The sequence below is a fragment of the Tamandua tetradactyla genome, chromosome 8, assembly GCF_023851605.1.
Source record: "Tamandua tetradactyla isolate mTamTet1 chromosome 8, mTamTet1.pri, whole genome shotgun sequence".
NCBI classification, from domain to species: domain Eukaryota; kingdom Metazoa; phylum Chordata; class Mammalia; order Pilosa; family Myrmecophagidae; genus Tamandua; species Tamandua tetradactyla.
Window position 1 is genome coordinate 123,704,623 of NC_135334.1, and position 25,605 is coordinate 123,730,227.

At 37.6% G+C, this 25,605-nt stretch overlaps 1 protein-coding gene across 3 annotated transcripts in view; it reads left to right on the forward strand.

Annotated features, from left to right (window-relative positions):
* CSTPP1 (centriolar satellite-associated tubulin polyglutamylase complex regulator 1) overlaps positions 1-25,605 on the forward strand; it is a 296,345-nt gene that overhangs the window by 59,889 nt on the left and 210,851 nt on the right. For all 3 annotated transcript variants that reach the window (XM_077114601.1, XM_077114600.1, XM_077114598.1), the window contains exon 2: positions 5,116-5,218. In XM_077114601.1, the coding sequence (XP_076970716.1) occupies positions 5,116-5,218 (103 nt within the window). The remainder of the gene's footprint in view (positions 1-5,115; positions 5,219-25,605) is intronic.

Below are 25,605 nucleotides of genomic sequence, written 5' to 3' on the forward strand. Positions count from 1 at the left end.
CATATACATCATTTTTAGTTTCACACCCATTTTATAGCTGGAGTATCTGGTATAAAAAGTGAGCAGTATGACAGAACTGAGAAGTTTCTGATCCACAGTCGCTTTCACTTGCTAGGTTCGTATAAGGATCATATAGTGGTTATATATATTTCACTTAGATTTTTTTCAGGACAACTTGAAGAAGTTATAAATGCTCATCCCAGAGAGCAATACTATTAAGCAAGACAGCTGATTGGACCTTAGTGTGGATTTAGGACAACAGAGCCTTACTGGTGCTTTAGAACACTTAATTCTCATCTTGTATTTGTCATGACAAAGCACAGAGGAAAAGCCAGTCGTAATGTTTTTCCTTTTCCAAGAGGGTAGCAAAGGTGCCTAGTTATCTTTGCCCTCAGGAGGTGCAGGTGTGCAATTTTTATTCTTTAATCCTTCACATAAATGAAAGCATATTCCTTTACATTTAAAAAATAATATAAAACGACACCCTCCATGTTTTATTGCCAAGCAAGAGCTTTGAACTTCTGTCTCATTGAAGTCTGATAAACTGCAAGGGTTTTCCAGGGTTGGGTGGTGCAGTTAACCACAGAGGGAACATTGGACTGATAAGAGCTGCAGGTGGGGGAGACTGCCAGAGAACAGCAGTTAGAGAGCGCACTTTGTCCTTGGGTGTGAGGTTCTCTCCTGGGAGGAGCCCTTTCCTCCCTCTGCGAGAGTACATCGCAGGGCCTTCCCTAACCTCTCATGAAAAGGACCACAGCGGTTTCTGGTTTGGTGGACTAGAAATGGGTGGGGTGGATACGGTTATCTGTAAGGAACTTTGAAGAAATTTGGGGACAAGTTCTAACTTTACACAAATGCTAATTGGCATGCATATGTGTGCAGGTAGGGAGAGGACATACACACACACAGATTCACATATATGTAAACTGACCATATCTCTCAGGTGATTTTCTTGTTAACATGCAGACTCTGCCTTTGTACTCTGTAAAATAAAGATATTTATTTCCATAATTGGTTATAAAGTGCTCATGATGAGGTGATATGCTATCATGTGTAGAGTATGGTTCTTGGTATGAGATAAACTTGGTTCACATCCTGGCTTCTCCTTTTACTAGCTGTGTGAACTTGAGCAAGTTACTTAAATTCTTTATGTCTCAGTTCTCCCATTTGTGAAATGGAAGTAATACAGATACCTATCTCATAGTGTTGCTGTGAGGACTAGATAAAATAATGCATGTAAAAAATTACAGTGTCTCTCACATTGTTATTCAATAAGTTGCACAGGTGCTAAAAAATGGGAGCTGATACCAATATGCTCAACATCACTAGTCATCAGGGAAATACAGATCAAAACAATGAGATACCACTTCACACCCACTAGAACAGCTGTTATTAAAGAAACAAAGTAACAAGAGCTAGTGAGGATGTGGGAGAAAGGAACTCTTGAACATTGGTGGGAATGTAAAATCTGCAGCTGCTGTGGAAAACAGCCTGAAAGTTCCTCAAAAAATTAAACATAGAATTACCATATGACCCAGCAATTTCACTTCTAAGTATATACCCAAAAGAATAGAAAGCAGGAATTCAAACAGGTATTTTTAGACCAGTGTTTATAGAGGCATTAGTCACGATAGCCCAAAGGTACACGCAACCCAAGTGTTTATTAATAGATGAATGAAAAAACAAAATACCAGATAAACATAAAATGGAATATTTTTCAGTTGTCAAAAAAATGAACTTATGATAGATGCTATAACATGTGAACCTTGAAATCATTCTGTTAAATGAAATCAAACACAAAAGGACAAATATTGTATTATTCAACTTATATAAAATATCTAGAATAAGCAAATTCATAGAGGTGGAGGGTCAATTTGATGTTACCAAGGGCTGGGAGCAAGGGGAATGGGGTGTTATTGATTAATAGATACAGAGTTTCTATTTTGGGTCATGAAAAAGTTTTGGTAATGAGCGGAGGTGATGGTAGCAGGGAATTATGAATATAAATAATACCACTGAAGTATACAGTTAACGGAAAATTTTGTAACCACAATACAAAAAAACCCTAAAATATGGTAGCTGTTATTATTATATGTAATATTAAACTCTAAACATCTGCTTGACAGATGAATTTTAACAGATAAAGTCTATTTTGTCGGGTGGGAGATAGGAATGTGCAAAGTCCAGTTTTCCAGAAAACTCCTTTTTTCTATGAGGACAAAAGTATTAATTCTAACTGCTCTGAAATGTTTCTTGCATAAAATGCTTTCACACTGACTTTAAGTCCTTTGAGCTAGGTAGGAGAAGCAGCTGGCTTTGCTTTTCGGGGAAGCTCTTTCATTTCTATCATTAAAAGGAAAAACAGTATGTGGCTAGTCTTAGGTAGATCTAGGTCATCAAAGTCCACATAGCCCAAGGAATGGATCTCTTTGTAAGGTCGGACTAAGTGGATAAAAGAAGGGAAGGAGGGGGTGCAAGGGTAGTTCTGTGGTAGAATTCTTGCCTGCCATGTGGAGACCTGGGTTCGATTCCTGGCACATGTACCACCACCCTCCCCCCCCCAAATTCAACAAATGGTGCTGTAATAATAGGATAGTCACATGGAAAAAAAAAGAAATGTGACCCCCACCATGCAGCATACAAAAAAAGAAAAAGGGGGGCAGAGGAGTATAGAGGCAAAAATATGGCTGATTTTATTATTTGACCATTTCTTTTCTTTCCAATTAAATATCTTATTAATTATGAGGACTGGTATTTTGAAAGCCATAAAAGCCAGAAGTTAGCATGTATATCTCACAAGTTCACTCTCAGTTTTGACTGTTACTTAGAGAAATAGTTATTCAGTTGAATGCAAGTTGATAAAGCACAGATTTTGTTGTCACATCTTTTGGGGAGTGGGGGTATGTTCACAGTGGTTGATAGTTGTTAGCTTTAGGAGGCACTCATATAGAAAGAACAAATGATGGAAAGTAAACATAATTTATCTGGACTTTAGGTTGGTGCAAACATGGCGAAATGTTAGCTTGCCGTTGTCAAATGAAGACCTTCTTGAGTACAGCTTGAGCAGATAAACTTCTTTGCTTTATAAGCTTCACTGGACTCTCAGGACTTCAGGAATAGTTTTTTGGAACTCATTTTCATAAATTTTAGATAACTTTTACATATTTTCTTGAGGGATGAAACTGTAGCCAAGAGGCAAATGACAACTTTGGCAGCAACTTCATGGAATTTCTTTTTTGGCAGGATATTCATCACATTTGCTTTTTGTTGTTGTTGTTCTTAGTACTCCAGATGAAAGTATTTTTTTCAATTTTTGGATGGTAAATGGAAACACTGAGTTGGAAGCTTCTAGTGACGTGTACTAGATACCATTGTCATACCAAAAGACAAAATTTATGGAAGGAGAATAAATATTTGTTGAGCAGCTGCTGTATAAGAACTCTGGCCTATGATCTTTACTGAAGTTGTATCATTTAATAGGCTTTGAAATATGCTTTTAAGAAAATATGTAATCAATCATGTACTGTGTGCCAGGCATTGTTGTGTTTTACATGCATTATCTTATTTAATTCTCACAACCCTATGATGCAGGTACTATTATTATTATCCCTGTTTTACAATGAGGAAATTCAGCCTTGGATAGTAATTTGCTCAAGGTCACTGTTCTAGTTTGCTAGCTGCTAGAATGCAACACAGCAGAGATGGATTGGCTTTCAATAAAAGGGGATTTATTTAGTTAATGTATAGTTCTTCAGAGGAAAGGCAGCTAACTTTTGACTGAGGTTCTTTCTTATGTGGGAAGGCACAAAGCGATCTCTGCTGGCCTTCTCTGCTGGCCTTCTCTCCAGGCCTCGGGCTTCCAACATCTTTCCCTGGGGTGATTCCTTTCTGCATCTCCAAAGGCCTGGGCTGAGCTGCAAGTGCCGAGATGAGGTATGCTAAGCTGCTTGGGCTGAGCTACGTTGAGCTCTCTCATTTAAGCACCAGCCAATTAACTCAAACATCATTCATTGCAGCAGGCATGCCTCCTAGCTGACTGCAGATGTAATCAGGAACAGATGAGTTTCACATGCCATCGGCTTATGTCCACAAGCAATATAACTAGGCATCTTCACCTGGCCAAGTTGACAGTTGAATCTAACTACCCCAGTCACATAGCTAGGAAATGACAGGGCTGAGACTGGAGGTCTTTCTGAACTCCAAACCCGTGGTTCTTAAACTTCTGGTTGCATAAGAAACACTAAGGTGCTTGTTAAAATTTCATGGGCTCCAGTTAGAAATTGAAGTTCACTATGTCAGGGATGGTGCCTATAAATCTGCAGTTTGACAGGACATCTCAAGTGATGCAGACCACACTTTGAAAATAGTGAAATTATATTGCTGTCCATGCATGGTACAAATGAAAACAGGTGTAGATTGTTTAGTAGCTGCCCAAGATTTAGCTACCAAAAATGGAGCCATGATTCAGTCCCAGGTCCATCTAACTCTGATACCCATTTCCATTATTACAAGTCCATGACTGTTCCACACATTTCCTGGTCACAACAAACGCAGAGAACATGAGTTCTAATAAATTGAGCCACCCAAATTTTATGGTCTTATTATTTACCAATGATAATGACTTATGTATAGACCAGTACTGAAATTTTCATGGTTCATAAACTTTTTCAGTGATTATTTTTAAAAGAACTGAGTTTTCTTCACTACTACACCATCCACGTTTCAGGCTTGGGTTCTCTAATTCCCAAGGATAAGTTTCTGAGGGATGCAGAAGTGGAAGAGGGTGGGAAGAGGGAGAAGGAACAACTTAACAGATGTAACACTAAAGCTCCTTTTAAACCTACCCTCATCACCTAAATGAAGAATAAGGGTAGAAGCTGATACTAACAGCCAGTGAGATGGGAGTGGGTCATTGTTCTGCATCGTCCCCTGTTTCACCACTTGAAACCATGATTCATTTAGGTCCGGCCAATGTGGTTTGCCTATCCCATGCCCACTTGGCTAATGTGGAGCCAACACCTTTATTGACTTACATGGCTTCCTACTGAGATTAGGAAAACTTTGTGTTTTTCTATCTCTCACTTTCTCTTTCCCTCTTGCCTCTTTTTTTTTCAGCTCGGCGACATGTGCTCACATACATGGAGGATGCAGTATGCCAGCTGCTAGAGAACAGAGAGGAAATTAGCCAATATGGCATTGCCAGGTTCTTCACTGAATAGTAAGTACATGAATGCTTTTGCCAATAGGGCGGTCCCAGAAGAGGCCCTTGGAAGCAGACAGGGTACGTGAAGAATAGAGCAGGGCAGTGCTGATGATGTAGTGGCAGTGAATGCTGAGTTTTGGTAGGTTGGCCGAGGGCTGCCCAAACGTGTTTTGGGGCATGCCTTTGGTGCCCCTAGTTCTGACCAGTGATAAGTCTCACAAATGGTTATGACTATTATAGCTCAACAACTAGCTTGTTCAGTCTATTATGTCTGTTTCTTTAAGTTCCTTTTCTAATTTTCCATGTTTTCTTTTGTTCAAAACGTCCATTCCGATTTCCTCTAGTCAGTTTCCTTTTAGCCTGTGTTTTTCATGGCTGGCGTTTTTCATGGAAAAGTTTAGGATGACGCTCCTCTGCAGTTTTCTTTCTACAAGATATTTCAATCTTTTCATGATTCAAGAGTATTTCTAGAGGTAGGTCATCTTTTAGTTTATGTCTTTGAATGGGCATGCTTCTTTGTAAAGTATGTTTGTGTTAAATAAAAGTCAAAATGATTGTTTATCCTTTTTGGATACTGTAGAACTGTTTTTTTTTTTTTTTTTTTTTAAAGGAAAGACAGAGAGAAGGAAGGAAGGAAGGAAGAAAGGGAAACATTTTTAAACATTTTCTTGTATTCTGTTTCTCCGTTTTTGTTACATGGGCTGGGGCCGGGAATCGAACCGAGGTCCTCCGGCATAGCAGGCAAGCACTTTGCCCGCTGAGCCACCGCGGCCCGCCCTGTAGAACTGTTTTTAAGTTGAATGAGGTAGTCACTTGAAAAGACCTTGATCTTTGTGAAAGGATATGCTAAAGAAATAAAAAAAATTATTTTTATTACCAATAGGTTATCATCTCTTTATATGATCATTTGAATTCTCCTTTCTTTTTCTCTGACTTTTCAGAAACTTTCTAAGAAAGGAAGTGTAACCTCTTACAAGTTTCCATTTAAGATGAATCATGAACTCAAGTCCGTCCTCCTTGAAGATAGAGTTTTTTCTCTCTATTCTTCAGAGGCTTCTTGGAGATCAGATGGCTATTCTAATGGCCTAAACTTGGGTTGCTGTTAGGGTAGTTCTTGACTCTCCTTACCTCTTTTGCCGAGTTGGAAATACTGTAAATAGAATCTGGATTTCTTACGGCATAGAATGCCAAGATCCTGGGAAAAACAGGATTTCTGAGAGCACAGTAGATCCCTTCTCTGTCTTCTAAAGGAAGATGAAGTAGAGAAAGAAATCTTACATGTTTTTATGGTGTGACCTGAAGTAAATGAGGTAGGCAGGGAATAAAGAGTGAGATTGAATTAACCTTGCTTCTTTTTACAAATCTGACAAGCTTAGGGGTCAAGTTTCTAGGTCATTTAATCTGCACCAGCCTTCTTGTGGCCCCTTGCCAAGTGAAATGTGACTCTTTGGGGAACAATACTTCTTCCTGGTTTTTGAAATTTTACTTCTTCTTCCACCTCCCCCTCTCCTTTATGTCTTTTTCCTATTATATTGCTTCCTTAAGGATGGTCGTCATTTCCTCTTCTCTGTATTCCCAGTGCCTGACATGATGCTTAGCAAATAATAGGTCAATGTTTATCACATACTATCTACTCTTATTCTTGATCTTGTTAATAATGACTATCTCTTGTTTTTTCCCTCTTTGTTTTTAATTCATTTTGGTAAAGCTTTTTTTTCTGCCACTTGAGAAGCTGTATCCCATGTGTATGACACTCCAAAAGGGAACCCTACTGGTCTATGCAGCTGGCACTGAACTCTAGAAACCCAGTAGCATGTTTGGTAACCATTCCAGAATTCTATTGGCTGTAGCTTTTATCTACCAACACATCACTGAAAATTAAGATGTCCCAAGGTGCTGCTTGAAATCAGTTAAGCTGTTTCTTGTCTCCAGGAAACTAAAAATTACATAATGTATGTGAATGGTCTACAATAACTCTAAGAGACCCCGGGTTGGCCTGGAGCAAGTCATTTGGAGAAGTGAACCAGCATCAATGCTCAAAAAAACCTTTTTATTTATTTATTTTTTGGTTTATTTTGTACAAGATAGATGTGGATATATGACAGAATGGGAGGTAGTATTTTGTAGACAAGGAGACCTGAATGGCAAAGGCCCTGATTTTACTTTGCTTCTGATTTTGATTTATTTAATGAACATCCTTCTCTTTCAGAGCTCAGTTTAGTATTCATTCATCGGAGAAGAGTAGTGAAGTGGAAAGAGTACTACTGCAGGAGAAAGAAGCACTTCTTATTCTTTTAAGTCCTCATTCTGTAACCTTGGGCAAATTTCTGAATTTGTCTAAGCCTCAGTTGTTTCATCTGTGAAATGGCTTTATGAAGTCTTACATACTAATAGTAATAACAATAATAATCTAATAATTATTATATATTATAATAAGGATTTTAAAACTTACATTCATACTTTGTCTCAGCTACCACAATTCCTTCAAATAGGTACTTTTATTATTTCTATTCTATAGTTGAGGAGACAGAGGCCCAGAAAAATTAAAATAGCTTCTTTAGGTTCACAAGCTAGTAAGTGACAGAATCAGGAATCAATCTTGGTCTTCAGTATTGCAGAGGCCACTTTTCTCTACCATCTCTACGCCACTGTATCGGCTAATATTGTTAGAGGCCTACCCGGGTAATATTTTGAGGTCTCCTTTGGCTACAGTTTCTACAATTCTTTTAATTCTCTCTTATGACCTACACTCTACAAAGCTATCACATAGCCTTGTCTTCTGGTGACCTCTGTTCACTACCTTTTTTCTTTCTTTTTTTTTTTACAACGCTAAGTTTGTCTTTATTAAATAAATGCAACTGTTTTCTTACTTATATAAGTCATCCTGATGCCAGCAATATCTAACTATCCGTGATTAACCCAGTGGATTGGAAAGACTTTTAATAAGTGCACATAATCTGCATCTGCAGTGTTAGAAAGCAATCAAGTAACTGTTCATTTGCTGATGTAATTGAATATTCTACAAATTCATGATGGAAAGAAATTGTTCATTGTCATTTAAATGTTTAGTATTCGTCTTTTGTGGGATACAATTGAAGCAGGCTTTAAACAGCAAGAATCATGTTTTTTTTTAAACGTGTTAATAGTACACTTCCAACTCTCAGCTTCAAGTTCACACCTTGAGATTTTCCTACATCTGATGATGGTTGATTTACCTTTAAACAATGATAAAAATACTCTTTAAAATAGATTTTGGAAGGCTTTCTCCTGATTTTCTTTGGGTTACTTGCCTTCTCACCTGTGCTGTCATTTTAGCTTCTGGTGTTTTCAAACAAATCCATGATTGTTCCAGCAAATCTGGATAAGCTGTAAAACGAGTAGCTGAGCTGTGTGTGTGTGCGTGTGTGCGTGTGTGTGTGCGTCTGCAAGACTGTGAGCTCTTTAGATCACATCCCTCTGAACACTCTTGAAAGAAGGGTACTAAATCCCGGAGGATTTCCTTTTGTGTTGTTTTCAATCTCTACTTCTGAATATTGTTCTTCTACCGGTAAAAGGACTTAACATTTAGAGGTGCTCCTCTAAGAGTAGAGTGTCAGCATCAGGTCAGGACCTCTGAAGAACTACAGCCAAGAAAATGAGGCTAGAGTAGTTGTAACTTCGAAACCACAGCAGAGTGTGATTAGGTTCTTATGGTAAAGTTAAATGAGAAATGTGGCTTTTTAAGACATTGGAAAGATAACGATGAGAGGAAAACGGGCTGAAATCTGTCAGTAGAATCCAGAATCCTTCCTTCTAGGCTAAATTGATAGTTATAACACTGTGGCATCAGGGAGCTTACCTTCCATGTACTAATAGAGAAAAGAATGATTCTCTGTGGTTTTGCTTGGTGAGCCCAGGAGAGCTTTCTTTCCTTCCTTCCTTGTGTTCTCTCCCTCTTCTATTTTTTTCATTGTGAAGTATAACCTATATACAAAGAAAAGAAAAGCAATTTTCAAAGTACATTTCAACAAGTAGTTACAGAACAGATTTCAGACTTTGTTAATGGGATACTGTCCCACTATTTCAACTTTTTCCTTCTAGCTGCTCCAAAATACTGGAGGCTAGAAGAAATATCAGTATAGTGATTCACCAGCCATACTCATTTGTTAAATCCTATTTTCTCAGTTATGACTCAGAGCTAGAGTTATGCAGCTATGAAAGTCAGCATCATCTTATATGGCAACTGTTTAAAAAGCTGGAAAAGAGATCAGACTTCAGTAAGAGATGTGAAGGAAGCAGAAATGGTTAGGACTAAGGTAAATCAGAACACAGGGTAAAGGATGGTATTGACTATTGTTCTAGTTTGCTAGCTGCCGGAATGCAACACACCAGAGACGAATTGGCTTTTAATAGAAGGGGATTAATTTTGTTAGTTCTTCAGAGGAAAGGCAGCTAACTTTCCACTGAGGTTCTTTCTTACGTGGAAGGCACAGGATGGTCTGCTGGTCTTCTCTCCAGGCCCCTGGGTTCCAACAACTTTCCCTGGGGTGACGTCTTTCTGCATCTCCAAAGGCCTGGGCTGAGCTGTGAGTGCTGAGATGAGGAATGGCACGCTGCTTAGGCTGTGCTACTTGGCGCTCTCTCATTAAAGCACCAGCCAATTAAGTCAAAGGTCACTCATTGCAGCAGACACGCCTTCTAACTGACTGCAGATGTAATTAGCAACAGATGAGGTTCGCATACCGTTGGCTTATGTCCGCAGCAACAAGACTAGGTATGCTCACCTGGCCAAGTTGACAACTGAATCTAACTAACACACGTCTTACAGTATTCTTACTTGGTTGTACAATCAACAGCCCTCTCAATTTTAGACAATTTTCATTGGTTCATAGAGAGAAAGAACCAACGAACACTGTCACCAAATATCAAATCTAAACTACCCTTTATCACTTGTTCCTCCCCCCTGATTAGTTGCCCGTGGTAGTGCTGTGGTACTGTTGATGTCTTCCTGTTAACAATTAGCCATAGTATGCAATTTTAGTTTTCCCCCTACACTCCTTTACTATTGACTGTTTGTCCAGTACCAAACTTTGAAATAGTTCATGCAAGAATTTATTTATAATTGTGGATTTAATCAGTGGGATACATGGCACTATACATCCCCTTTCAATCTTATTCACCTTTAATATGGCAATGTTACTTATAAACCCTCTAATTAATTACCATCACTTCTATCCCTTCTCTTGCATTTAAGGTCAACCTCATTGGATAGCCCTTGCTCCATCTCTAGCTTTTTTTTACCTCTAGGTCTGCTATATTCTATAGTATAACCTCTGAGATTACCTTTACCAGAGTTATAATAGCAAAATCATGTGATATCTGTCATTCCATATCTGATTTATTTCATACCACATTATGTTTTCAAGGTTCATCCATGTTCTTATATGCTTCAGGACCTCATTTCATCTTTCTGCTCTATAATATTCCATTGTATGTGCAGACCACATTTTGTTTATCCACTCATCTGTCGATAGCCACTTGGATTGTTTCCATCTCCTGGTAATTCTGAATAGTGCCACCATGAACGTTGGTGTACAAATGTCTGTTCAGGCCACTGCTTTCAGTTCTTCTGGGTATATACCAAGTAGTGGGATTGCCGGGGTCATAGGGCAACTCAATATTTAGTTTACAGAGGAATCACCAAACTGTTTTCCATAGCAGCTGCACCATTATACTCTCCTAGCAACAGTGTATAAATGTTCCAGCTTCTCCACATCCTCTCCAACATTTGTAGTTTTCTGTTTAATAGCAGCCATTCTTATAAGTGTGATTTGATATCTCATTGTCATCTTGATTTGCATTTCCCTTATAGCTAATAAAAATGAGCATCTGTTCATGTGCTTTTTAGCTATCTGTATTTGCTCTTCAGAAAACTGTCTATTCATAACCTCTGCCCATTTTATAATTGGGTTGTTTATTCATTTGTTGTTGTGTTGGCATAACTGCTTGATGTACACAGGATACCAAGCCTTTACTGATATGTGGTGTTCAAATATTTTCTCCCATTGAGTTGACTGCCTCTTCACCTTTTTGACAAAATCCTTTGAAGCACACAGCTCTTAATCTTAAGAAGTTCCAATTTTTCTATTTTTCCTTTCACTGCTTATGCTTTAGGTATAAAGTTTAAGAAGCTGCCTCCTATTAATAGAGCTTAAAGGTGTTTCCCTCATTTTCTTCTAGAAGTTTTATGGCACTGGCTCTTACATTTAGGTCTCTAATCCATTTTGATTTAATTTTTGTATAGGGTAAAAGTAGGGGTCCTCTTTCACTCTTTTAGCTATTGATGTCCAATTCTTCCCATGCCCACTTATTGAACAGACTATTCTATCCCAGTTTGGTGGGTTTAGGGGCCTTAGATTGGGTGGTCTTTCTCTACACTATTGATTCAATTCTGTTGGTCAGTACCATGCTGTTTTGAGTACTGTGGCTTTATAGTAAGCTTTAAAGTCAGCAAGTGTTGGTCCTTCCACTTTGCCCTTCCTTTTTTTTAAAAAAATTTTTTAATTTTATTTTTTTAATGCCAAACAACCACAATCATTCCTATTTTGATCATTCCATTCTACATATATGATCAGTAATTCAAAATATCATCACATAGCTGCACATTCATCATCATGATCATTTCTTAGAACATTGCATCTATTCAGAAAAAGAAACAAAATGAAAACAGAAAAAAAAATCCATACATACCATACCCCCTACCCGTCCCTCTCATTGATCACCAGCATTTTAAACTAAATTTATTTTAACATTTGTTCCCCCTATTATTTATTTCTATTCCATATGTTCTACTTGTCTGCTGACAAGGTAGACAAAAGGAGCATCAGACACAAGATTTTCACAATCACACAGTCACATTGTGAAAGTTGTATCATTATATAGTCATCTTCAAGAAACTTGGCTACTGGAACACAGCTCCACATTTTCAGGCAGTTCCCTCCAGCCTCTCCATTACGTCTTGATTAACAAGGTGATATCTACCTAATGCGCAAGAATAACCTCCAGGACAACCTCTCCACTCTGTTTGGAATCTCTTAGCCATTGACACTTTATCTCATTTCACTGTTCCCCCTTTTGGTGGAGAAGGTCTCCTCAACCCCTTGATGCTGAGTCTCAGCTCATTCTAGGTTTTTTCTCAATCCCTTGATGCTGAGTCTCAGCCCATCCTAGGATTTCTGTCCCATGTTGCCAAGAAGGTCCACTCCCACGGGGGTCATGTCCCATGTAGACAGGGGGAGGGTAGTGAGTTTACTTCTTGTGCTGGCTGGAAAGAGAGGCCACATCTGAGCAACAAAAGAGGTTCTCCTGGGGGTAACTTTTAGGCCTAATTTTTTAAAAAATTATTTATTTATTAATTAAAAAATTAACAACGAACATAAACATTAACATATGATCATTCCATTCTACATATATAATCAGTAATTCACAATGTCATCACATAGTTGCATATTCATCATTTCTTAGAACATTTGCTTCAATTCACAAAAAGAAATAAAAAGACAACAGAAAAAGAAATAAAACGAAAACAGAAAAAAAAAAAGATTATACGTACCATACCCCTTATCCCTCACTTTCATTGATCACTAGCATTTCAAACTAAATTTATTTTAACATTTGTTTCTCCTATTATTTATTTTTATTCCATATGTTCTCGTCTGTTGACAAGGTAGATAAAAGGAGCATCAGACACAAGGTTTTTACAATCACACAGTAACATTGCAAAAGCTGTATCATTATTCAATCATCATCAAGAAACATGGCTTCTAGAACACAGCTCTACATTTTCAGGCAGTTCCCTCCAGCCTCTCCATTACATCTTGAATAATGAGGTGATATCTACTTAATGCGTAAGAATAACCTCCAGGATAACCTCTCAACCCTGTTTGGAATCTCTCAGTCATTGATACTTTGTCTCATTTCACTGTTTCCCCTTTTGGTCAAGAAGGTTTCCTCAATCCCTTGATGCTGAGTCTCAGCTCATTCTAGGATTCTGTCCCACGTTGCCAGAAAGGTCCACACCCCTGGGAGTCATGTCCCACGAAGACAGGGGGAGGGTGGTCAGTTTGCTTATTGTGTTGGCTGGCGAGAGAGGCCACATCTGAGCAACAAAAGAGGTTCTCTTGGGGGGTCACTGTTAGGCCTAATTTTAAGTAGGCTTGACCTATCCTTTGTGGGGTTAAGTTTCATATGAATGAACCCCAAGATGGGGGCTCAGCCTATAGCTTTGGGTGTCCACACTGCTTGTGAGAATAACAAGAATTCAACTTGGGGAAGTTGAATTTCTCCCCGTTCTCACCATTCCCCGAAGGGGGCTTTGCAAATACTTTTCCACTCACTGATCGAATCACTCTGGGATTCATCGGGGCATCACTCTGGACAAACCAACAAAATCTCATGTCCTACCCAAGATTCCAAGTACTTATGGTGTTCAATCAAGCTATCTACATAAGTTATATTAGGAAATGCACTAGTCCAAATATAAATTTTGTACCAAATAAACATTTTTTGCTTTAGTCTCACACATAAGGTGAAATTTTAAAATATTAATTACCATCTATTTTCAGCACCCTGAAAAAATGACATTCCTTTGTTCTTCCTTATGCAAAAACATTTTTTTAATTTGTACATTTAGTCACTATCATTATATGCTCTAGGCATTCCTAGATTATACCATTTCAGTCTTTATCATCTATTGTTGCTGCCTATGAAACGGAGCTCGAATGATATTAAGGAATGATGAGAAAGAAAGAGAGAAAGCCAGAAAGAAAGAAAGAGACAGACGGGTTCAGGGGGTCTGAAGCTTAGCCATAACAGACAACAGACATCGGACAACTTTATTCTTAACTAGTTCCTGCTTATATACTGTAGGCTTTAGGTGACTAAAAGCAGGCATACATTTCATGAAAAAACAGAGTGCCTACTTATCAGTATATTACTCTCTACATACAAGAGATAGCTAACAAGACCTTGGGGCTTAAGAAAAAACATTCTCTCCCTCTCAGGCTGTCTTCCAATTAAGCAGATAGCAGTCTCCACATCAGCATTATTGCCGATGTCACTCCGAAACCAGTTGCTCCCAATAAATTCCGCAGGTTTTCCATTAACCCTGGCTCCTACATTTCCCCCTTTTTATTTTATAAGCCAGGATGACTGTGCCTGTCTTAGGTTGCCCTTAGGCTCTGAAGTAAGGGTCTTACCCGTCATTGGCTACCAGTCAAGCTCTCTGACTTTGATTTGGGAGGGAGCCAAGGCTTTCGTCAGAATCACAGAGTAAGCACGGCTCTGCTTAGTGGCGCAGCTTGCTTCTTTGAACATTTGTTGTTTAACACAGCTGAGGAGGAAGAGAAAGTATAAGCAGCCCCAAACCTAAGCCTATAGTAGTCAAAAAATGATGTGATTTCCACCAGTAAATAGGATTAAGATTTTATAACTTTGGGTAAGTGATTGTATAACATCATCTCCAGCAGTTATATGTCAGTTACTCTGAGATATTTCTAATACCCACTTTTGTAATTTTAAAATATCAAGACTTAAACTATCTGAATGTCCCAAAAGATGCCTTTTACCTTTTCCCATTCTATTTCAGAATGGTTATATCTAAAGGGGTAATACAAAAATTGCTTTCATTCCAGTCACATTTTAAACTTTGTAAAAAATCTAAATTATACATTTGATCTCCAATATGAACCAATGCTGTCTCTATATCATTTAGTCTATTATTAATTTGCTTATCAATATGAGATTGACTATGCCACAGTTGACTGGTGTTTTTATGCCATCCTTTAACATAATGCTGCATCTGTAGAGTTTGATGCAATGCAGTTCCAGCGACCACAGCCGCTGTGATAATTCCAATGATTTTAACAACTGCTGCAAAAATGAGTCCAATTAGTCTCTTAGTCCTTTTCAGATATTCTTTTGCTAAATGGATCAGGATCTGTGTTTCTGGAGAGGATTGCAAAGATCTTGACATCTGCACTGCGGCCAAACACCTCTTCTCCTTGCCACGATAATCATCTCATTTTCCTGCAACATAAATGCTTGGAGACAAGTGAATAGAGAACAATTCTCACAATTAAAAGTTTTATTTCTTATATGCATATGACTTTTAAAAATACATATGGATCTCTAGTACATATTTGCAAATAATGTTTATGGCTGCTATTTAAAGAGAAGTTATAGTTATTAGAATTTGCTATAAAAATTGATCCTAGTCCTAGGAAAATTTTCCATAAATTTCTCTGATTAATGTTATATTTATCATCCCATGGATTTGGCACAAATCATCCTCTATGTATTAAACTCTGATTTAGCTTGCCTGTCCAGATAGTCTCAGTTATCTTCAAGTTAGAGATGGGAGGCCCCACAGGGGTCGCATCTCTTACAATTCCACAGGAATCATTAATTATGATAACTGCTCAGTCCCTATGACATAACTGCCATCCATTCCAACTTTCTTTCCCATCTAACAGGCAAGTATCATTTGATTCCATAGAGTTATGCATATGGGTCTTTCTAAAAATGGAAGAGTTAAATTTGATACCATTTTTTTCTTTAAATAGTTTTGCAAGTCTTAAATCTACTGGACCTGGGAATCCTAAACTAGTATTCAGATATTTTGGTAAAGTTGGATCTGCCCATGTTAGGGCCCACAGCAGAGGTGGGTTAGGAATATAAACCCAATAAGTATAAATATGTCCCTGTCCTTCAGCAATTAAAGTTATATGTCTTATAATATACATTACCCATTTAGTTATTTTCGTCCGGGTCGACATGTCTGGGTTTTATTCTCTTTGAGGAAATCTAAACTGAGGTTCCATCATCTGCAATGACAAGAGCAAATCCCCTACCCCACACCTTTATCATGCCTGGTTTCCATAACTCATCTTTAACATCTTTCCAGTAGATCGACTGCAGCTGCAGTTCTGTTTGAGTCATATCACTTTTCTTTTCCAGATTATTAAAATGTTGTTCTGCAGGAGTCTGTGATGAATTATTATAAATGTTTAAAAAATTTAAAGGAAACAGTGCTTTTGCTAATTGATCTTTTGGTGTTCTTATTTTCACATCCTCCTAATCATCATTTCCCCCTTTTTCTTTCATGAGCACAGACTTTAGTGTCCAGTTTGCTCGTTCAATAATTCCTTGCCCAGAGGGATTATGTGGAATTCCTGTGATATGAGTAATATGAAAAGTAGTATAAAATTTGCAAAGTTGTTTTCCTGTATAAGCAGGACCATTGTCCATTTTAATAGATTGAGGGCATCCCGTAACAGCAAAAGCATTAAGTAAATGTGATCGAACATGCCAGAAACGTTCTCCAGATTGTGCGGTAGCCCAGATGAAATGAGAACAGGTATCTATGATAACATGTACATATTGCATTTTACCAAAATGTGAAATATGAGTAACATCCATTTGTCATAATTCATTTGCTTTTTGACCTTGAGGATTAACCCCTGATGCAAATGGGAGTGCATTTAAAGGTCCACTTATTGGACAGGTCCTACCAATGTCCTGAGCTTGCTATTTAGATAAAGACAGAAATTTCTTTCGCAGCCCTTTGCTATTAATATGAGTCAATTTGTGAAATGTTTTGGGATTCTGAATTACCCCCACAAGAGTATTTGCTTGCTGATTTTGTAATGACAAAGACCTTTAAGATTAGTATGAGCTCTTATATGCATGATAAAAAGAGGTGTAATTTGACTTCTGACTAATGTTTGTAAATGTAAAAACATTTGGGACAATTCATCTCCTTCAAAGAAAGAAGCTCTCTCAAAGTGAGTAACTGGAAGATGTACTTAGAATTAGAAACAATATTAAGAGATTGTGGAAAATTTTGCAATACTTGAATTACAGCTGCTAATTTAGTGCACTGGGCTGAGGTATAAAGTGTTTTCCAACTTTTGTTTTTTCTTGGGGTGACACATGCAGCCTGCCTGTTGTTACTGCTATTAGTAAAGACGGTAATGGCTCTCTCTCACGGGGAAGCCCGAACTATTTTAGGCAAAATCCATTGTGTTCCTTTTAGAAATTGTAAAAGTTCATTTATTTAAAAAAAATTAACAACAAATGAACAAAAACATTTCTAACATATCATTATTCCGTTCTACATAATCAGTAATTTATAATATCATCACATAGTTGCATATTCACCATTATGATTAAGAAATTGTAAAAGTTTTGATATAGACAAATGATTATCAATTTGTTTTTTAAAATCACTTAATGCTATTTGCCAAGAGGTATTGAAGATAAATAGACTTTGAGCCTCTCCCTTTGTGAGATCACACACTATGCAATTAGGATTGTGACCTCTTAATTAATAACATTTTTGGCGATCTTTGGCTATTAAAGAAATGATTTTTTACAAATATGTACGTAAACATTTTTGTCAATTATTTGGTAAAAAAAATCTATTTTAAAACATTATTTTGTTAAAATATGCCTGTGGGAGATTGTAAGGTAAAGAAGATAATAAAATCAACAGGTTTTTCTAGATCTATTTGAATTAGCTGTCCTTCCTGGATGCGTTGTTCAATTAATTGTAATTCTTGTTCAGCCGCAGCTGTTAACTACCTTTTGCTTAATAAATCAGAATTTCTGTGTAAAATATCAAACGGGTTCTGTAACATATAATTTAGAATTTTTAAAGTGGCAGGTAGCAAAAGTGAAAGAAGAGTGTCAATAGTGACATGTACCCATAGTAAATGATCAGATTTTGTAAAATGAATTCATTGGATTGATTGAAAAGGAATGCAGGAATGTGGATTCTTTATAATTGGCTGTGCCTGTTTTGGTAATTTTAAATTTATTGCATGCAGTTTTTATGATATTTTCCTATAATAGTGACCAAATTCCAATTTGCTTACATGACCGGGCCCAGTTAGGTCCTCTGGGAAGTGGCTAGGGACCAAGAGGAGCTTCCTGGGACCTAGATATCTTTATTAAAGTACACCTCCTTCTGGAAGAATAGCCAGTCCTCCCAGCTAGAGTGCACGTTTTAATTGTTTTTTACCAAGGTCATGTGACAGCAACATCAGTTGCATTTAATGGCAACATCAGGTGAACAGAACAGACTCCACAAGTATATTTTTCCTTGCATTCAGCCTTTGAATTTGATTTGCTCCCAACATAAGCCATGGTTATGTTGGGATAAATTTAGTTTATACATATGTAGTTTATATAAACACTGGATAAAGCATTAAAATATTTTGGCTTAACGAAATATAGGAATTTATATGATTTGAATATTATTTAGCGAGTAATAGATTCATTTAGAGCAATATTACTTAGATTAATAGATTAAGCTACCTTGTTTGGGGCAAGAAAAGAAACAGTTTTTTGCCAGTATAATGATACTTAGGAGAAAATCAGTATTTTTTATACAGATAACGACATGATAAAAGCTAACATAAGCTATTTTGATAAAACACAGACTTTTTGCCTTTTACACTGATTATCTAGAAAAAAAATTTTTTATATCTTTTCATTAGAACAGACTAAGAGTCTAAGAAAATGTTGTCATTTTAGACTCATTAAATCTTTTTTAATTTTGACCATAATTTCCATTTTTACAAACTCTAGCAGTTATTATATTAGTTTAGACTTTGTCCTACATTTTTCTTATTTTGTAACAGTTATTCTTTTTATCTTAGGATAAAACTATTCTGTTTTTCCTATTAATAAAAATACATTTTTCATATTTTTCATACTTAAATCATTATTTTAAACAAATATTTTACCACATACAATTATCATCAATTAAATTTGTTAAAATAATGTTAAATACTTAAAATATTTTAGTTTATGTTTCAAGCATGCATTAAGTATGAATATATAGTTTTTAACAAGAATTTTCAGTTTCAAAGTTCTTAAAATATATTTCTTTTTCAAATATGTATAGGAGCTAAACTCATGGCCAGTTTCTAAATTGCTGTTTGTCGAGGATTTAAGTTAACAAAAGGAGACGGGGCTGCCATTCCCATTCTGTGTCACAAGATTTTATTTGTAGCATTGGCATAAATTTCAGTAGAATAATTATTTAGATTAAACCAAGGTAATTTAACAGAACACTTTGAGTCAGAACTACAATCCTGAATTGCATACCCCTTAGGGGACCAATCTGTTACAATTCAATAGGAACCATTAATGAGTACTGACTTTTGTTTGGCATGGCATTGTTCTTATTGAATATTTTCTGACTCAGGTGTATATGAATTTTTATATAAAGGCAGCTCGTTAAGAACAAGCTCAGAAATTAATTTTTCTTTAATCTTGCTCTGCTAAAGGTATGGTAAAGAAGCAATTTTTAAATCTATTATAATAATAGAACAGTTTTTAGGAATTATAACTGGTGTGGGCAAGCCAGGTTTAAAGACTCCATAGGTTGAATTACAGCATTAACTTTTATCAACTCAGTTAACATTCTCCATTTTCCTGATTTGTTTTTTTATAATAAATACTGGAGAATTCCAGGGACTATGAGATTCTTCTATATGTCCCACTTTAAACTGTTCTTGAGCTAACTGAGTTAGAGCCTCTAACTTTTCTGTAGATAAGGGCCACTGCTCAACCCACAAAGGCTCATTTGTAGTATTGGTAGTGGATGTCCCTGGCGCTCTCCTCACTTTATGCTTTAAGAGTTCCCCTATCAGACCCCTGTCTGGGCACCAATTGCTGAGTCCAGCTCAAGCAACTGTCCAAACACGGTTAGAAGGGACAGTGGGAGATTGAGAAAAAGCACAACTCAGAGTTAAAGGGAAGGCGTGGGCTAGGTGGTTCATTGCCTGACTGAACACAATGACCAAACAGAAGAAGGAATATCTTCTCCGTTTTGTTATGCTCGCTGCAAAGCCTTCATAACTAATTTCCATTACTTAAGATTTAAAACATTATAGCCTTAAGGCTGAAACCAATAACAATGCTTTTGAATGAGAGCAAATAAGCTTAATAATTCAGATGTTTTAACAGGCACCCCAGTAGCTTCTAACAATGTTTTCAACACACACATATACTCCTCCAGCCGCCTATTGTGATTGCCCATTACCCTGATGCTCCAAGGAAAATGCTTACTTTATCAATATGACTCACTTTACCAATATGACTTGAGTCCTCTTCTATTGGCTGGACACACGTCCCTCTAATGGAGACTTTTCCTTGGTTCCTTAATATTGTCTTGGAGTCTTCTTTTTCTTCTTCGGGCCCCACGTTGGGCGCCAGATGTTGTTTCCTCTGAAACGGAGCTCGAATGATATTAAGGAATGATGAGAAAGAAAGAAAGAAACCCAGAAAGAAAGAAGGAGACAGACGGGTCCAGGGGGTCTGAAGCTTAGCCATAAACAGACAACAGACATCAGACAACTTTATTCTTAACTAGTTCCTGCTTATATGCTACAGGGTTTAGGTGACTAAAAGCATGCATACATTTCATGAAAAAACAGAGTGCCTACTTATCAGTATATTACTCTCTACATACAAGAGATAGCTAACAAGACCTTGGGGCTTAAGAAAAAACATTCTCTCCCTCTCAGGCTGTCCTCCGTTTAAGCAGATAGCAGTCTCCACAGTTTATTGCTGATGCCACTCCAAAGCCAGTTGCTCCCAATAAATTCCACAGGTTTTCCATTAACCCTGGCTCCTACAATCTATCTTTCTTTCTGATTTTATTTGTGCCCCCAGCCCTCCTCCCTCTATCATTCTCACATTCATCTTCATTCAGTGTTTTAACATAATTCTATTACAGTTAGGTAGTAGTGTGCTGTTCATTTCTGAGTTTTTTATTCAGTCCTGTTGCACAATCTGTACCCCTTCAGCTCCAATTACCCAATATCTTACCCTATTTCTATCTCCTGATGGTCCCCGCTACCAATAAAATATTCTAAGTTTATTCACCAATGTCAGTTCACATCAGTGAGACCATACAGTATTTGTCCTTCTGTTTCTGGCCAATCTCACTCAGCATAATATCCTTAAGGTCCATCCATGTTGTTACATACTTCATAACTTTATTCTGTCTTACAGCTGCATAATATTCCATCATATGTATATGGCACAGTTGAGCCACCCGTCTGTTGATGGACATTTTGGCTGTTTCCATCTCTTGGTAATTGTAAATAATGCTGCTATAAACAGTGGTGTGCAAATGTCTGCTTGTGTCCTTGCCCTCATGTCCTTTGAGTAGAGAGGGCATATAGATGGGTCCTGTTTTTTCATCCATTCTGCTAGTCTATGTCTTTTGATTGGGGACTTTAATCCATTAACATTTAGTGTTATTACTGAATGGATAGTACTTTGTCCTAGCATTTTGTCTTTTGGATTTTATATGTCATATCTAATTTTCCTTCTTTTTACCTTTACTCGTAGTCTTCCTTTCTACTCTCTTCTCCACACCTCTCTTTTCTGTCATTTCGTATCTGTCTCTAGTGCTCCCTTTAGTATTTCTTGCAGAGCTGGTCTCTTGGTCACAAATTCTCTCAGTGATTTTTTGTCTGAAAATGTTTTAATTTCTCCCTCATTTTTGAAGAACAGTTTTGCTGGATATAGAATTCTTGGTTGGCAGTTTTTCTCTTTTAATAATTTAAATATATCATCCCACTGTCTTCTCGCCTCCATGTTTCCTGCTGAGAAATCTACGCATAGTCTTATTGGGCTTCCCTTGTATGTGATGGATTGCTTTTCTCTTGCTGCTTTCAAGATTCTCTTTCTCTTTGACCTCTGACATTGTGATTAGTAAATGTCTTGGACATTATTTGGATCTATTCTCTTTGGGGTACGCTGCATTTCTTGGATCTATAATTTTAGGTCTTTCATAAGAGTTGGGAAATTTTCAGTGATAATTTCCTCCATTAGTTTTTCTTCCCCTTTTCCCTTCTGTTCTCCTTCTGGGACACCCACAACATGTATATTTGTGTGCTTCATATTGTCCTTCAATTCCCTGAGTCCCTGTTCATATTTTTCCTTTTTTTTCACTATATTTTCATTTTCTTTTCGGATTTCAGTTGTTCCGTCCTCCAGTTCACTAATCTTATGTTCTGCCTCTCGAAATCTACCATTGTAGGTTTCCATTGTTCTTTCATCTCTTCTACCGTGCCTTTCATTCCCATAAGTTCTGTGATTTGTTTTTTCAGACTTTCGATTTCTTCGTTTTGTTCATTCCTTGCCTTCTTTATATCCTCCCTCAATTCATTGATTTGGGTTTTGATGAGGTTTTCCATGTCTGTTCATATATTCTGAATTCATTGTTTCAACTCCTGTATCTCATTTGAATTGTTAGTTTGTTCCTTTGACTGGGCCATATCTTCAGTTTTCCTAGTGTGATTTGTTATTTTTTGCTGGTGTCTAGGCATTTAATTACCTTAGTTAGTTTATTCTGGAGATTGTTTTCACTTCTTTTACCTAGGATTTTCTTACTGGATACATTTGTTGTCTCTCTGTTCTTTGACAGGTTTTATTTAACAGAAGAGAATTTTTCAGTTCTTGTTTTCTTCTTTCTTGCCCTGTCTGTATGGTGCCTTTCTGCCCTCCCCCTCCCTTAGGAGGGTCTACTTAGGTATTACAGACTCCAGCTGGATTTTCCCAGACCAAACTGGCCTCCTATCGGGAGGAAAGAGTCACCTTCGTCGGTTTTCCCTGAGGGTGAGACCCAGCAGGTTGAAAGACTTTCCTGTGCAGTCTCTGGGCTCTCTTTTCTTATCCTGCCCAGTATGTGGCGCTTGTCTGCCTGCAGGTCCCACCAGCATAAGGTGATGTGGTACCTTTAAGTTTAGCAGACTCTCCCTGCTGGGGTGTGGTAGAGACAGGAGAGGTTGTAGGCTGGTTTTAATGGCTTCAAGTTACCAAGTCCTGGTGTCTGAATTTCTTGAGGGAGGGATTCCACCTGAGTTGGGCTTCACCCCTCCCCTTGGAAAGGCACAGGCTCCAGACAAGCCCTCAAACAAGCTTGTTTCTGCCTGTTCCTGGGGCAGTTGCAGCCTGAGAAGTCCTTCCACCATATCCAAAGGCATTCAAGCCTTTGTAGAAGCACAGCCACAAAAACCTCTGTTTCTTTTTCTTTTTTTCCTTTTTCCATCAGCCCTGACCCCTTGGCGCAGGGGCAAAAATGAGCGACCTCCACTTTGACCAGGTTCACCTGAGCTGGGGGCCTATTTTTAGTAGTCAGAATTTGTTAATTAATTCCACAATTGGCATTTGGTTGAGCTCAGCCCCTGCTGCTGGTAAAGTCTCTTTCCTTTCCCCTCTGGGAAGCAGCCTGTTGGGGAGGGGTGCCAGCTTCCACAGCTTGGGGAACTCACAGTTTTAGGGGGGCACGCAGCCAGTCCAGCTGGTCCAGACTGGGGTATGCTGTGTGTCCAGTCACTGACATTGCCCCAGGAGCTGTTCTGTACTGTTTCTGGTTATTTTGTAGCTGTTCTGGAGGATGAACTAAATCGTGCCCCTTGCTAAACTGCCACCTTGGCACCTCCGTGCCCCTCTTTTTTAACATATCTTTACCAATTTGGGGTTTCTTTTCATTCCAAATAAGTTTGATAACTAGTTTTTCCAAGTCTTCAAATTAGGTTGTGGGATTTTGATTGGTATTGCATTGAATCTGTAGATAATTTGGGTAGAATTGACATCTTAACGACATTCAGCTTTCCTATCCATGAACATGGAATGTCTTTCCATCTATTTAAGTCATTTTTAATTTCTTTTAGCAATTTTTTATAATTTTCTGTGTACAAGTCCTTGACATCCCTGGTTGGGCCTATCCCTAGATACCTGATTCTTTTGGTCACTATTTTTCTTTTAAATTTTTTTTTTAATACCTAAAAACACCAAAGAAACAGAAACATTCATAATTTTTTATCATTCCATTCTACATATATAATCAGTAATTCACAATATCATCACACAGTTGCATATTCAACATCATGATCATTTCTCAGAACATTCGCATCTATTCAGAAGAAGAAAACAGAATAAAATTCATACATACCATACCCCCACCTCTCCTCCTCGCCAATCACCAACATTTCACTCTAAATTTATTTTAACATTTGTTCCCCCTTTTATTCATCTTTATTCCATATGTTTTACTCGTCTATTGATAAGGTAGATAAAAGGAGCATCAGACACAAGGTGTTCACAATCACACAGTCACATTGTGAAAGCTGTATCATTATACAATCATCTTCAAGAAACATGGCTACTGGAATACAGATCTACATTTTCAGGCAGTTCCCTCCAGCCTCTCCATTAATCTTGGATAGCAAGATGATATCTATTTAATGTGTAAGATTAACTGCCAGGATAACCTCTCGACTCTGTTTGGAATCTCTCAGCCATTGACACTTAATCTGACTCATTTCACTCTTCCCCCTTTTGGTCAAGAAGGTTTTCTCAATCCCTTGATGCTGAGTCTCAGCTCATTCTAGGATTTCTGTCCCACGTTGCCAAGAAGGTCTACACCCCTGGGAGTCATGTCCCACATAGACAGGGGGAGGGTGGTGAGTTTGCTTGTTGTGTTGGCTGGAGAAAGAGGCCACATCTGAGCAACAAAAGAGGTTCTCTTGTGGGTGATTCTTAGGCCTAATTTTAAGTAGGCTTGTTGGTCACTATTTTAAATGGGAATTTTTTCCCTGTCCCCAGATAGGTCATTATTTGTGTATAGAAATATTACTGATTTTTGTACATTAATCTTGTATCCCACCACTTTGCTGAATTTGTTTATTAGCTCAAGTATCTTTGTCATAGATTTCTCAGGATTTTCTAAGTATAGGATCATGTCATCTGCAAATAATAAAAGTTTTACTTTTTCCTTTCCTATTTGGATGCCTTTTATTTCTTTCTCCTTTCTGATCACTCCAACAAAGTTTATAGTACAATGTTGAATAATAGTGGTGACAATGGGCATCCTTATCTTGTTCTCAATCGTAAGTAGGAATGCTTTCAATCTCTCGCTGTTAAGTATGATGCTGGTTATGGGTTTTTCATGTATGCCCTTTATGATACTGAGGACATTTCCTTCAATTCCTTCATTTTGAAATGTTTTTATCAGAAAAGGATGCTAAATTTTGTCAAATCCCTTTTCAGCATCAGTTGAGATGGTCATGTGAGTTTTCTCTTTTGATTTGTTAATGTACTGTATTACATTGATTAGTTTTCTTGTGTTGAACCACTCTTGCGTTTCTGATTTAAACCCCACTTGATTATGATGTATAATTCTTTTAGTGTGTCATTGGATTCAATTTGCTAGTATTTTGTTGAGAATTTTAAAATTAGTGTTCATGAGGGAGATTGGTCTGTAGTTTTCCTTTCTTGTAGTGTCTTTATCTAGTTTTGGTATTAGAGTGATGTTAGCTTCAAAAAGCTGACCCCGC